The sequence below is a fragment of the Manacus vitellinus genome, unplaced genomic scaffold, assembly GCF_001715985.3.
Source record: "Manacus vitellinus isolate BGI_N305 unplaced genomic scaffold, ASM171598v3 scaffold_7_pilon, whole genome shotgun sequence".
Classification (NCBI taxonomy): domain Eukaryota; kingdom Metazoa; phylum Chordata; class Aves; order Passeriformes; family Pipridae; genus Manacus; species Manacus vitellinus.
In genome coordinates, this window is record NW_021940813.1 from 14,183,723 (window position 1) to 14,197,004 (window position 13,282).

At 37.4% G+C, this 13,282-nt stretch overlaps 1 protein-coding gene across 2 annotated transcripts in view; it reads right to left on the reverse strand.

Moving 5' to 3' along the window:
- The window catches only part of MOSPD2 (motile sperm domain containing 2), a 29,961-nt gene extending 16,685 nt beyond the window's left edge, over positions 1 to 13,276 (reverse strand). For both annotated transcript variants that reach the window (XM_018084301.2, XM_018084300.2), the window contains exons 1-4: positions 13,254 to 13,276; positions 3,509 to 3,664; positions 2,747 to 2,833; positions 1,362 to 1,516 (exon numbers count right to left, since the gene is read on the reverse strand). In XM_018084301.2, coding sequence (XP_017939790.1) covers positions 1,362 to 1,516; positions 2,747 to 2,833; positions 3,509 to 3,554 — 288 coding nt within the window. In that variant the 5' untranslated portion in view covers positions 3,555 to 3,664; positions 13,254 to 13,276. The remainder of the gene's footprint in view (positions 1 to 1,361; positions 1,517 to 2,746; positions 2,834 to 3,508; positions 3,665 to 13,253) is intronic.
- Between the last annotated feature and the right edge of the window lie 6 nt (positions 13,277 to 13,282).

Here is a 13,282-nt window from a genome sequence, read left to right on the forward strand (position 1 = left end):
AAAATATCCCTGTTCTGTGATAAATGTACCAACTGTAAAGGAAGACTGTACAGTGGGACACTTAGGGACAGTGCTGTAGTTAGGGACAGCACTTGCTGAGATTGTGGCTCTGGGATTCTCAAGGACACTGGAAAGAAGTTGCTTCAAAATATACTCCATAAAACCTAAATCAAATTGATCTTTCATATCAAGGAAATTATTACAGTCCTTTATTCTTGTTACACAAAACCATAGCTCCAGTATTCCCCTTAGGAGCATGGATAGACAGCTCTCACAGCACTGATAAGAGTAAGAACACTGATCCTCCCTTTCAAAGTACTTATTTAGGGCCTTGAGGGAAAGCCATACAAGTCCTGGTTGAGGTCACTTGGTCTGTTTAGTCTCAAGGAGACTGAGGAGAGACTTTATGGCAGTCTACAACTTCCTCATGAGGGAAAGTAGAGGAGCAGGCCCTCATCTCTTCTCTATGGTGACCAGGGACAGAACCCAAGGGAACAGCCTGAAGTTATGGCAGGAGAGGTTTAGGTTGGATACTAGAAAAAAGGTTCTTCATCCAGAAGGCTGGGCATTGGAACAGAGAACTGGTCACAGTACCAAGCCTGACAGAGTTAAAGTGTTTGGATGATACTTTCAGGCACATGGTGTGACTCTTGAGGATGGTCCTATGCAGGGCTCAGGGTTGGACTCTACGATCCTTGTGGGTCCCTTCCAACTCAGCATATTCTGTGATTCTGTGATTTGTCAAAATATCTTCTCATAAGCTTGTGACCCTGTGCTGCACAGCTGCAAGGTCTTAATGCAACACAAACTATCCTGCCTGCAAAAGGCAGAAAAGTTTTTGGCTTTTTTGTTGTTTGTTTGTTTTGCTTTTTTCTTATATTCAAATGCATTCTTACCATACCAACAAAAAAAAAAAAAAAAAAGAAGGAACAAAATAAAGTTTTAGCCATTTCTGTAATAACAGGACAGCATGGCATTTGGTAAGAAAAATGTCAATATTCTTTAAAAAAATTCTATTTTTTTGACCTATAGACAATCTACAAGATTTTTAGTTATTAGAATAAATCTATAAATATGTAATGAAAGGTAGAATCTCCAACTTTCATGTTAAAACAGCTTAGATTCAGCTCAATCACCAAACTAAAAGTAAAGTTTTCCATGTGCTGCAGAAGACAAAGTTTAATATGTAACAAACTATTTTGGAAACTGTTCATGCCATGGAAAAAAGCCCAACATAACCCTGATGTCAACAATAGTTACATTATTTAGATATCAAGGACTGTACAAGGACTTCCCTTTTTCTGGGAACATCAGTTAAATAATTAAAAAAGCAATCAGGAAAAGGCAATAAAAATACTTACTATGTGACTGATTCCAGTTTCAGCCATGTCAAATACCACTGTTAAGGGCTTTCCATGATCTCTTTTGGCATAATGTTCTAACCAAAATGCTACCAGTTTCTTTTTGTCAAGTTGCTGTTTAGGATCTCTTGTATGATGTTTCACTTTGAACCAAACTTGGAGAAGAACACACACAAAAGTTGAAACAACAGATCCAAACCAAGAGAAAACATTATGCAAATAGCTATACAGGACCCAGTGAAATTTATTAACACCTCTGAGTTTGTCTTCTACATTTCTACTTATTTTGTGGCTACTGAACAGCCAGAAAAACAACTGCATACCTCTCCACATACCCCCCACTTCCTTCCTCACATTTTTATAAATCCAACTTTTCAAAAACTGAAAATACAAAGAATTACACCCCAGAAGAAACGTCAGTGGAAAAATACTTTTCATGCATTTAAAGACTACTTATCTAGATTATAATTTCATAATTTCAAATTAAATCATGTGGTCCTAAGACATAACATTATGTTCAGCATTTATTTTATGTGCTGTTGTAAAATTTATGTTTCTTTTTCCGTTTAGGTTTTCTACAGCATCGTACTTGATGTGTTTTGAAAAACTACTTATATATGCATTATGAATTATATAAAAAGCAACTGATCTTTCTAAAATAAATTGAAAAATTCCAAAAGGTGAGCAATATTGTCTAAATGAAAGCCCAATACATATTCACCTGGAATAAAACTAGATGAGTCATACAGAAATTTGTTTTTCACAAAAAACCCCACAAGCATAATTCAAAGTAACAGGCTTTATAAAAATGTCTGAGACCAAATTACTGATTATACAGTGAAGTGATAAAAGAAATACCCGGGGCAGTAATGTGAAGAGCAGCCTTCCTGTTTAGTATCTTTATGATATCAAAATTAGACAAGCCGGAAAGTAATTTAGGTACACTCTTAATATTATTCTCCCTAAAACTTAGAAAGTATCAGTGAAAAAAACATGTTTCTTCTCCATGTCTTTTACTTCCAATTGCAAAAGTGAAACATGAGTTGCTAGAAGAGCACTGACAATACACTACAATAAGGAACATTTATCCTGACCATATACTCACCACAGTGGATACAAAAACAATGAGTTTACACAGGCAAGTTAAAAACTGCATTATAAATAGGATGAAGGTTTATGATTTTTTAAAACTGCTGACAAAGTTTACCCATTCCCTTTCTGTGATCCAAAGAAATACTCCAGGCTACTAAGATACCACCTCTACCAAAAACAACTGCCAATATGTACCTACTTCTGTTCTTAAGAGATTTATTTTTCAAAAAGATGCTAAAATGCCACAAACACAATCATGATGAATGACTCAAATTATAGTCTGTATAACTTACATAATTTATAGCCTTCTTTATCGTATCCATGCAGGAAGAGAGCACCAATTTCAAATAACCATTTTGGAAGGACAGATTCTGACAAGTCTGCAAAGCCAAATGAAACATTATTTCAGTAACTGTGTTAATAATCACATCGTAACTTGACATGTTAAGTCTCTAAAAATGCAAAGATCTAGCTACAAAATATAAAAATATCTTCATGAACCACTTTCTGAGGCCTTTAGTCAAGCAAACATTGAGATCATTTGAAATCTCTATCTTCTTCCACTCACACTATAGAGTAGGATCTATTTACTGAGAAACAAGAATAAAATAATCTACGTAAGAAAAAAATGCTGCAAATATTTATTTTGCTCATATTTGCAGCCCTCCTCCCCTCGCTCTAACTTTTAATTCAGATTGTGAAGTCCTGTAGATAGAGCTCACCTTCAAAACATTCTCACAGCACAAAAATGAGATCTATTCTACTGCGTGTGCCAGAGTAGTGCTATTACAGTGAACAAGAGAGCCCTGTTTGCTGTGGGGGTTTTGTTGTTTGGTTTTTTTTTTTAGGACTCCACTCAAGTAACTGCGAGGAGACAAAACAAGATAGATGAGTAAGAATTAAAGCAAAACCAAACCAAAACAACAACGAAAAAGCTATCTGTGTTACTTGCAAGATCTTTAAGAGATGCTTAATGAAACTACATATAGAAGTCAGTTGTATTTCCATAGGAAAGCAACACACAGCTTCAAAATCATTATATAAACATAGCTTACCATTAACTGTATATTCTTTCCTCCACTGAAAGCTTTCATCAATCATCTTTAAAGTATCATCCACAACATCATGACGCCAAATCAGATAGTTTTCAACCCATTTATCATCTTGCTGAAGTCTTTCCACATCTCTAGAATCATATTTATCTGATTTATCTAGCAAATAAATAAATAAATTAGTGTAAAAACATAGCATTTGCTAGAAAAACATGAAGAGATTTGCCAAGTGTATGTATATAAGTATCTACTAGGTACATGGGATTTCTTCTGCAGTTCCAAATTTAAGCAAACAAGGCAGAGCATAATAAATTGATTAAAACCTGTTGTGATGCTATTTAGGGACACTACAAGATTACTCTCACTAGAAAAACATTTTCTGTGATTCCTATTCAAAGAAAAAAACATTAGAAAACAAGAAGGTGCTTGTAGAACTGGTGTGATTTTCTTAAAACCAGTTTTTTGTAATTAACATGAATTATTATATAGTCTAAGAATCTCTGTACTGACATATACTGTATATTAGGCATCACCAGCTCACGCTTTACAGGCAACAAATGTTAAAATTACTATTTTTGACCATGCGCTATACAGAACTGCAATAAACAAAATTGTTTTCTCTACAAAAATTGCACTGTTTCCACCTATTATAAATTGTTATCCTAGCAAACACAAACTACATGCAACTCTAGAGCAGTATAAAAACCCCTAAGACTTAAACTCTTCTTGCACCACACTAGCAACAGGATAACAGCTCTAGGAAATACTTCAGATAAAATAGGAGTTGTTGCTGCTCTTTTTTTTTAATTTTTTTAACAGGGAAGCTTGTAAAATACAAATGCCCAAGTGGACCTATTCCTATTGTAGATATGCTTAAACAAACACTCAGTTTTTAAAACAATGCTCCTCTATCTGAGGAGTTGGTATAAACAGAATGTAAATCACGAGCCCATGACAGAAACAGGCTTCTGAATGCAACAGACACTGATACACATCTCTTTGCTAACTACTAAAAAAAACCAACCAACCAACCAAACAAAAAACTTACGTTTTTAAGCTATTCACATAATTCTTTTTTTTTTCCAAGGTAAGCATGAATTTAATACTGATCATTAATAAAATCAGTTAATCTTCATGTACTGCAAAGACTATTCCTTTGTCAGCAGCAACAAATTCGAAATAACTACTTTCAGAGCCATCATAATTAAACTACTCAGAACTGTGACTGGATGGTTTGAAGATGCATATTTCAATCAACTTAGCTCTGAGTAAAATGTTAAGAGAAAGACACCATTAAGTTCTGTCAATATTTGTAGTTTTACTGGTCTACATGCAAAGATATGACCTATTTTACTTGTCTTTCAATTTATAGTGTTTCCTGTCACAGATTAGTCAATATAGCTGTAAGAATATACCACTTTTAAATGCGTCCATCCACTAAGAGTTATTATAGTTGCATTCCCCCAGTACATCTCTTCACACCTGACTGCTTCTCACATACATTATCTACTGGGTTCCTTTTTCATTAGGTTCCAAGTTTCTCCTTCCCTTGATCCCATCCCACTACCTTACCTTGTTCCTTAGACTAGCCTAGAGTTAAATCATGCTTTCCTTAATCTTAGTCTCCTACTTGCTCCTCTCTGCCCAAAAGCCTGCAATCCACTAAAACCTCTGTAACTACCTAAGTTCCTTCTCTCATCATTTCTATACTTGCACAAGACAGCTGATTCCCTATAGTCTGACTAAGCCCAGTAAAGCGATCACTTAGCACAAGACTGATGTGCTTAACTTCCCTGTGGCTCTAGGTCAACAGATGGATTGCAAAATTTCTAGGTATGAAATTTGTAGTCTCAACTGTTTATTTGAAATTTTATTATTCCCCCAATGATTTAGGGTGTGGACATAGAAAAGCTAACAGTACTTAGTTTCAAGTGAAAAGCATGAAAAATTAACACTGAAGATGATTTCTGCAGGACATCTGAGTCCTAATTCCTCCCTGCTCACAGCAAGGTTAACTTCCAAGTTCAGACAGGTTGAGTACTTTTGTTTAGTCATGTTTTGAAAACTCTAAAGGGTAGAATGATTCCACAGCCTCTTTTCATGTAGCATGCATTCCAACTCATAATCCCTTCAGAGATACTGTCATGTACAGTAACTAAGCTGTCACATCCACAGCCAGGTAAAGCAAGAGAAGCACTGGCTTCTCTCAGCCATAGCACAGTGGCTGTTCTGTGCTGTGCCTTATTCACTACAGTACATGGGCTATTCAAGCCATACCTACCCACTCAGAGCCACAGCAAACCAGGGCTTTGTGAGATCAAATATTTACTTTACATCAGTATTACGTGTCTCCAGTGCCTGAGGTACCTTCACCTTAGTTCAGTAACCTCTAACATGCACTACCTTCCAGCTTCGAGTGACCACAGTTGATCCATCAGCCAAGTATTCTGCTGAGAACAGTCCCATGTATATCCTACTTATAAAAGGGATTTGGGTACTGTGTACTTGAAGAGAAAACCCACCACCAGGACCCTGAGATTATCTCAGTTGGTTAGAGCCTGATAACGCATGTAATGCTAAGGTTGTGGGTTTGATCTCTGTGGGGGCCATTCACCTAAGGGCTGGACTTGATGATCCTTGTGGTCCCTTCCAACTCAGAATACTTTGTGATTCTGTAAAAACCTGACAAGATAACATTTCACACTACTTTTTGAGGCTCTCTTCTCTGCTTTCAGTATCCGTTTGAGAGCACAACTGTCAAAATAACATAACTATGCACCTCGTATCAAACTGTAACTTAAAAATTGAGATACTGTTATGTCAAACAAGCCTCAGAACACATTTCTCAGTCACTAAAAAATTCTCACAAACTCTGAACTTAGATAATAATTAAATAAATATAGAAATTTAACTTTGTGAATATTTTAAGAAAACAAAAGAAGAACAGAGAAAATGTTTTATCCAAACTTCCACCATCAACGGGAAGCAATCTGGATTCAGAGATAGGGATAGTTGAATATTCTCAACAAGGAGTATGTAACCTTAATTTATATATATAATACAACACACTAAACCAAGGGGAATAAGTAGTAAAATTGTGCATCCACAAGCACTTGCAGAATGCCAGTATTTGAATCAGGTAAGCTTAACAAGACCGACAGAATAACAGGAGTACTGATTACTGCATGACTTTTACCTGATTTATCCCATTCTTGCTACAAAACAAGTAAAATTTAGAATGAGAAAGCAAACAAGAGAAAGGTGTTTTATCTCACATATAAAGCAGAGTGATATAAAATTGCTGAAGTCCTTCCAAGAATCCAGTGATTAAAAATGAGTCAGTTCAGAGGACAAATTTCTATTCAAATTTGTACACATCACAATTTTACAGACATGTGGAAACTTGTTTTCAAACTATGTTGTGAAATAATATGAATGTTTCTAAATTTAAATCACTCCTGAAACACTTGACCGCAGTTCCTGTGTTATTAGAAACTTCTGGAGTTAAATCAGAATCAGTTGAAAGAAAATAAGACATTTTTGGAATTCTCAACACATAATTTAAATACATCCTGCACCACAATTAAGAAGCCAGAAAGGAAAACAGAAGTTGAGGGACACCCAAATGGAAATTCAAGTGAAACTATAAACTGAAGTAACTTCCCTCAGACCATCTCCAAGCCTAGCCACTCATGATACCTTAAACATATACTGATAATTTTCTCAACAGAAAATGAGGTGCTTGATTCTTCACACGTGCAGAACTGCCACTAAGACACTGAGACACTAAGGTTAGTCATCCTCAACTCAGGAAGATGGACATCTCGGTATTTAAGTCCATAAAGAACAGAATTTCATGAAGTATTTGGAACACACACCACTTGCTCTAAAGGTTACACAAGGAACAGCATTAACAGCTACTTTTGCCAGAAAAAGATATTGAAACCCATGTATGTAACAGCAGTCCCAGACTTTTGTGAAACATTTCATAGTCCAGAAGCTCAGAAACCTGATTACTCCCTTACTCCAAGGGATTCAAATCTTTCTGCATCACAGAATAGTTCCACAGCCTGTGGAAGAAGCAAAATTGGAATGCTGCAAGACTTTTTCATTGAACTGGCAAGCTGTGTAAAAACCAAGCAAGACAGATACAAAAGAGCAAGAAAAAGTGTAATCTACTTAGCAAATTTTATATTTACCAGAGCATCAAACCCAAATTCTAAGCTACATGGGAGAGAGTAACAGTGACAATAGCAAGGAGAAGAGGCCACGATTAGCCCTCTTTATTCCTTTAGCTAAAAGGCCTTCAGGAAAATGTGAGTGAGCAAGACCGACCAGGTATTTACTCTTATTTTGAAAATAGTTGAAGTTACTTTCATTTCCTCATTGAATATTTGAGGTTAAGGGAAAAGACTGGAAGAAGACAAAGTTCTCTTTGAACAGCAGCTTCTTATATTACTTGTATTACTTGCCTTCCCCTTTTTTTTTTTCCATTTAAGTGAGGAGTTCTGTTCTTCCATAAGCACATCCTGCCCTTTTAATAGCAGAGAAACTTACAGTGAAACTGTATAATTTAATTACCGTGTTTCAACATAAAGGATCTTCTATAACACCAAACAGCTCCGAAAACAACCTCAGAATTGCACAAAACTGAATGAATATGAATTTCACTGCAATACTTTCACTAGAAGAATGTTAAGTCTTTGATGCACAAATTGTCACATCCCTTCTCTTCACATCATTCTTCTATCAATGCCATCTACATTAAAATGCCAGGAGCTCCTGGAGCAGGTCCAGCAGGGGGCTATGAAGACAGTTAAGGGACTGGAGTATCTCTCTTACAAGAACAGCCTGAGGGATCTCGGCCTGTTCAGTCTGGAGAGGAGACCTTATCAGTGTCTAAGTATCTGCAGGGAGAGTACCAAGGGGATGGAGCCAGGACAGAATCTTCTTGGCGGTGCTGAGCAATAGGTTAAGAGACAATGGGCAGAAATTGATGCACAGGAAGTTCCACCTGAACATGAGGAGGAACTTCTTTACTGTGCAGGTGACCGAGCACTAGAACAGACTGCCTGGAGAGGCTGTGGAGTCTTCCCTCACTGGAGATATTCAAGAATAGTCTGGAGGCAATCCTGTGCCATGTGCTCTAAGATGACTCTGCCTGAGCAGGAAGGTTGAACCAGGTGACCCACTGTGGTCTCTCCCAACCTGACCTATTCTGTGATTACCAGGAGAGCAATGCTGTGCTGCTGTGTTTTCTTCCCATGTTCATGTTTTAGGAAAAATTATACAAATTTGAGAATATTCAACAGGAATATAGAAGAAAGACTACAGGACTCAAAACCAGGCAGCATAGCTAAGTCCTGCACTAAATTAATCCAGAGAAGTTCAGAATTAACAACCTGAATGACTCCTTCCTTCAGAACAAGCTCCTATCTAGAAAAGAAAAGAGTAGGACATACATAAAGCTAAGTAGGGATAGCAGCTTCATGCCTTTGAAGAGAAAAACTCCCAACACTTCACTGTACAAAGCAGGGGGGGAAAAAGTAACTTAGAAAAGTATGTGAAGTGTTCTATCACACAAAGACTCTCAATTTAACTACTGCCTTAAAGCCATTTCAGCCAAGAAGTCTCAGTCCAAAATGGTCATAATTATTCCTCTGACCTTGGCTAGAAAAAGGAAACCCATTTTAATTGGCTTGTTGATGCCAAACATTAAGCTAAGTACTATAACAATTCAGGTATGTGCCTTCAAGTACTAGATGAGGAAATCAGCAAGACTGAAAACAATTTAAGAAGATCAGTAGCCATAAAGGGACAGGGATAAAGAAAACAATTATTTCAGTCCAATAAAGAATTATTTCAATAACAAACAGAAATAAAAAAATATCTGCCTCCACAAAATGAGATAAACTTGTAGCAAAACTGAACACTTTCAGTGACAATAGAGACTACTTTTAATAGAAGGCTCAGTCATTAATATTACAGAGCTTTTTATAAAAGTATGTTTCCTATCTCATCCTTCCACCATCCTCAACCTGAAAGTCAAGAACCAGGGAAAACACATTTTTCAGAGCATTAAACCACACAAGCAGGTATGTAAAACATTACTTTAAGAGTCTTTTACAATAGTCCTATCACGAGCTTTTTTTAGGGATGCACCATATGTCTAAAATTTTATTTGCAATCAGACAATATGATTAACAAAACTCATTTGGTACTGGTTTAAAGAAAGTCATGATGAAATTTAATTCTTCAAATTGAAGTGGGAAACCTCTCTTGCAAAATCTTCTGAAAATTAAGCTTTGCCTATAGGAGAAAGTAAAAGGATGTAAATAGGGAGGACAGGAAATACAGGCAACTAGAAATGGTAAATATGCAAAAGCAAATGCAAAGAAAATCTGTGGACTGGAAAGATGTAACAAGATTTGATTATAAATAATTTCCATTGTAACATTAAAATGGAAAGTAATAGCCTAGATATAGAAGCTAATTTTAGAAATCTTCTAAGGAATGAAAATTCACTATAGAAAAAGACATGATTGTTTGCTAGAAAACACTGTTAGTACCAGTCAGTACTAGAAAATAATCTTTTGTTTTCATTGTTCCTTTCACTACCAGAATCATTTACATCACTAACTCTCACAAAGAATCCAAACAGACAAAACAGAAATTAGGCCCAAAAACTGTGAAGACAAAGCACTGTCTACCTACCACATCAGACAGCGTTTGTTAGTCTACTGGACTGAAAGGAACTTTTCACTATTGGAAGTGAAAATGCAAGAGTTTTAATTTAATGGGACATACATTCCTCACAAGAACTGAAGTTGTCTTTCTAACCCAGCTATAAAGTTGAATAAAAAGAAAAAAACCACCACACGATCCCAGTTAATATTAAACACTGCTTTGCAGATAAGATCCAACAGTGGCCAAACTTTCCTTCTAGAATCCCTGAGCAGCCAAATTTACTCAAGAACTTCAGCAAGAAAGTTCTTGTGCGAGCTTTGGGGAAACGAGTCAGTAAGGTTCTCTGACACTCTATTTTCCACACTGTATTCAACTATCAAAACAGTTTTCTGATTTAGTCACATAAGTGAAACAACTGTATAATTCAAAAAACAGATTTATGGTGCTTTCAACTGTTGAACACAACTCTTCCCATCCTACCTTGAAAATTATCAAGGCCAAAGCATATTATTTGGTTGTAACTTTTATGTGAAATATCAAACTATAACACTCAACTCATGTTGCAATATTAGACTTTTCTGAATCAGCTATATAGTAATATAGTTTTGTAGATTCTACTTTAATGTAAAAATAGCATTCTGCCAATAAGTGATTTCAATGGCCCCCTAAGTTTTCATTTCACAACAAAACTAAACATTACTGTAAGGCCATCACAGCATTTGTGACCATTACTAATTCTTCCTGCATGAGAGAGTGAAGAGGGAAACCAGTAACTATGAGTTACAGAATGCAGATTAATTACTTCACCATATTTGATGATCAGAATCACCAAGTTCCTAGAATAACCAGTTACACTATTTTCCTCAGAGGGAAAATGAAACAGTGACAGCTCCAACCTCCAGAAACACAACTGCCTGAAAACTTTACTCAAACCTTTAACACCTGCAGCTCACCTGTAAATGGAATAAAGTCTGCTCTGTAGAGGCCCACAATTCTATGACCACTCTAAACTTCCACAGGAATGATCAGGTTCTCAGTGTAGCGTAAACACGCCCTTAGTTTTGAAAGCAGATTAAAACTCCTAGATATGAAGCAACCATTTGTACCCATACACCACAAACTCACAGTTTTGGGGGTGTCTGCATACATGCACCTCCATGTTTGACCAAGAAGCATAAAAGAATACATTTAAGAACACGCAGTAAAGGCTGAAGGATCACTATAAAACTGAAATCCTGTGTTTTCCTCACTTGGAAGTGGGGCAACAATGTTAAATTGCTTCTGGAATTCCTTAATTTCAGGCAGAGTCTTAATAACATAAACTCAAAAAAGTCCTAATCCTATTTGCTTGAAAGGGCTAAGAGCCCCAGACCGTGACCCAAAAATGGGCTTACTGAGAAAAACGTGTTCAAAACACTACAAATAGGATTAGGGCTTACCTTGCAACAGTATTCAATTATTTTAATGGCTGTATCAACCAGCCCAACAGAGGCTTCACCACAATTAGAGAAACTTGTGGAATTCCAAGATTTTAAGGGATTGGTCAACTGAAAGGGTAATACTCCCTTTCCACAGCAACCGTCCCAAAGCAGTTCTAGGTTTTCTGAAGTAACTACTTATGAGCATGACTCTGGGATAAAAGAATATAAAGCAAGTTGAATCATCTATCATATGAAAATATACACTAACTAAAAAGATTAAGAGCCAAAAGAATCTAGAATTTCAGACAATCTTCCACTCACCTTAGCCTGAGCTTTCCAAAGACACCTTTATTCATTTGGAAATATGAATTTCAAATGGTAATAGAAGCTCTCTCTGCTTCAAGACTTTCTAATAATTTTGTCATCTTGGCAGAAAAATAAGTCATTCCTAACCAAAGCCAAAGTAGACTCCTTTATGAAAGTTAGCAGAACAACCATATGAGACAAAGTTGTACCACCCTCAAGGTTTCCAGAAAAGTGTTCTGGCCAATTACAAAGAAGTCATAGAAACATGTAACTCTTACATAAAACTGAAAGCGACATAACCTCAATAATTCTGATCAAAAGCACCAAAGTAAGGCCTGTGTTTGCAGGATTGAGGATATTAAAGGAGATGCAGGTAACACAACTACTGGACTCTTACTGTATTTGCATTAAAAATTAGATAGAAGCTTGCCTTTAATGAAAAGTCTCTAGAATGTCATAATAAAACGTACTGCTTACTACAATTGTTAGCATACTCTACTACTATATATTCTTCCATCATAAGCAATGTAAATCAACCTTGAAATGAAAGGACATCTCGTCAGGCTTACCCCAGTCTTCCCTCTCCCCTAGGCATCCCCACCATCTCCTGGCCTTCATTTACAAGTTTAAATGCACCTGCACTTAAGAACCAAGCAGGACACCCCGCATGACACAAGCATGATCTTAATCATGGCCTGCATGAATTTCAAGTGCAAGTTACTCCAGAAAAGCAACTCTTCCCTTAACAAACTCGTCGAGGACAGAATTCTCTTCCCACTTCCCATCCATGTTTTATATCCAAAAAGCACCAAGCACACCAGTGTCCCAGACACCACCCTACAGCCAGAAGGAAGGTAAAAGGACAGAGAGCTTTGCCCGGACAGGTCCTGAAGCCCAAGACAGCAACCCACCACCACAGAGAGCACTGAGAGCCAGCACAGAAATCCACTGTGCACCATCCCCGTCTACAGCTTTGGGCACCTTAAGCTGCACCAGGGGAGGATTAGGTTGGACATTAGGAAGAAATTCTTCACAGAAAAACGATTAGATATTTGAATGGCCTGCCCAGGGAGGTGGTGGAGTCGCCGTCCCTGCAGCTGTTTAAGGATAAAGACCAGACGGGGCAGCCAGTGCCATGGTCTGGTTGACAAGGGGGTGCTCAGCCTTAGGCTGGCCTCGATGATGTCGGAGGTCTTTCCAACCTAACTGATTCTGTGCAACGGCACAAACACCCAGTCACCTGGGAAAGGAGGCACCTGACACACAGAGGGGAAAAGCGATAGCGGACAAGCCCGAAGGACCGCGTCCCCCGCTCGCCGCCCGCCCCGGCTCACCTGGCAGGTACTCCGCCTCGAAACGCCGC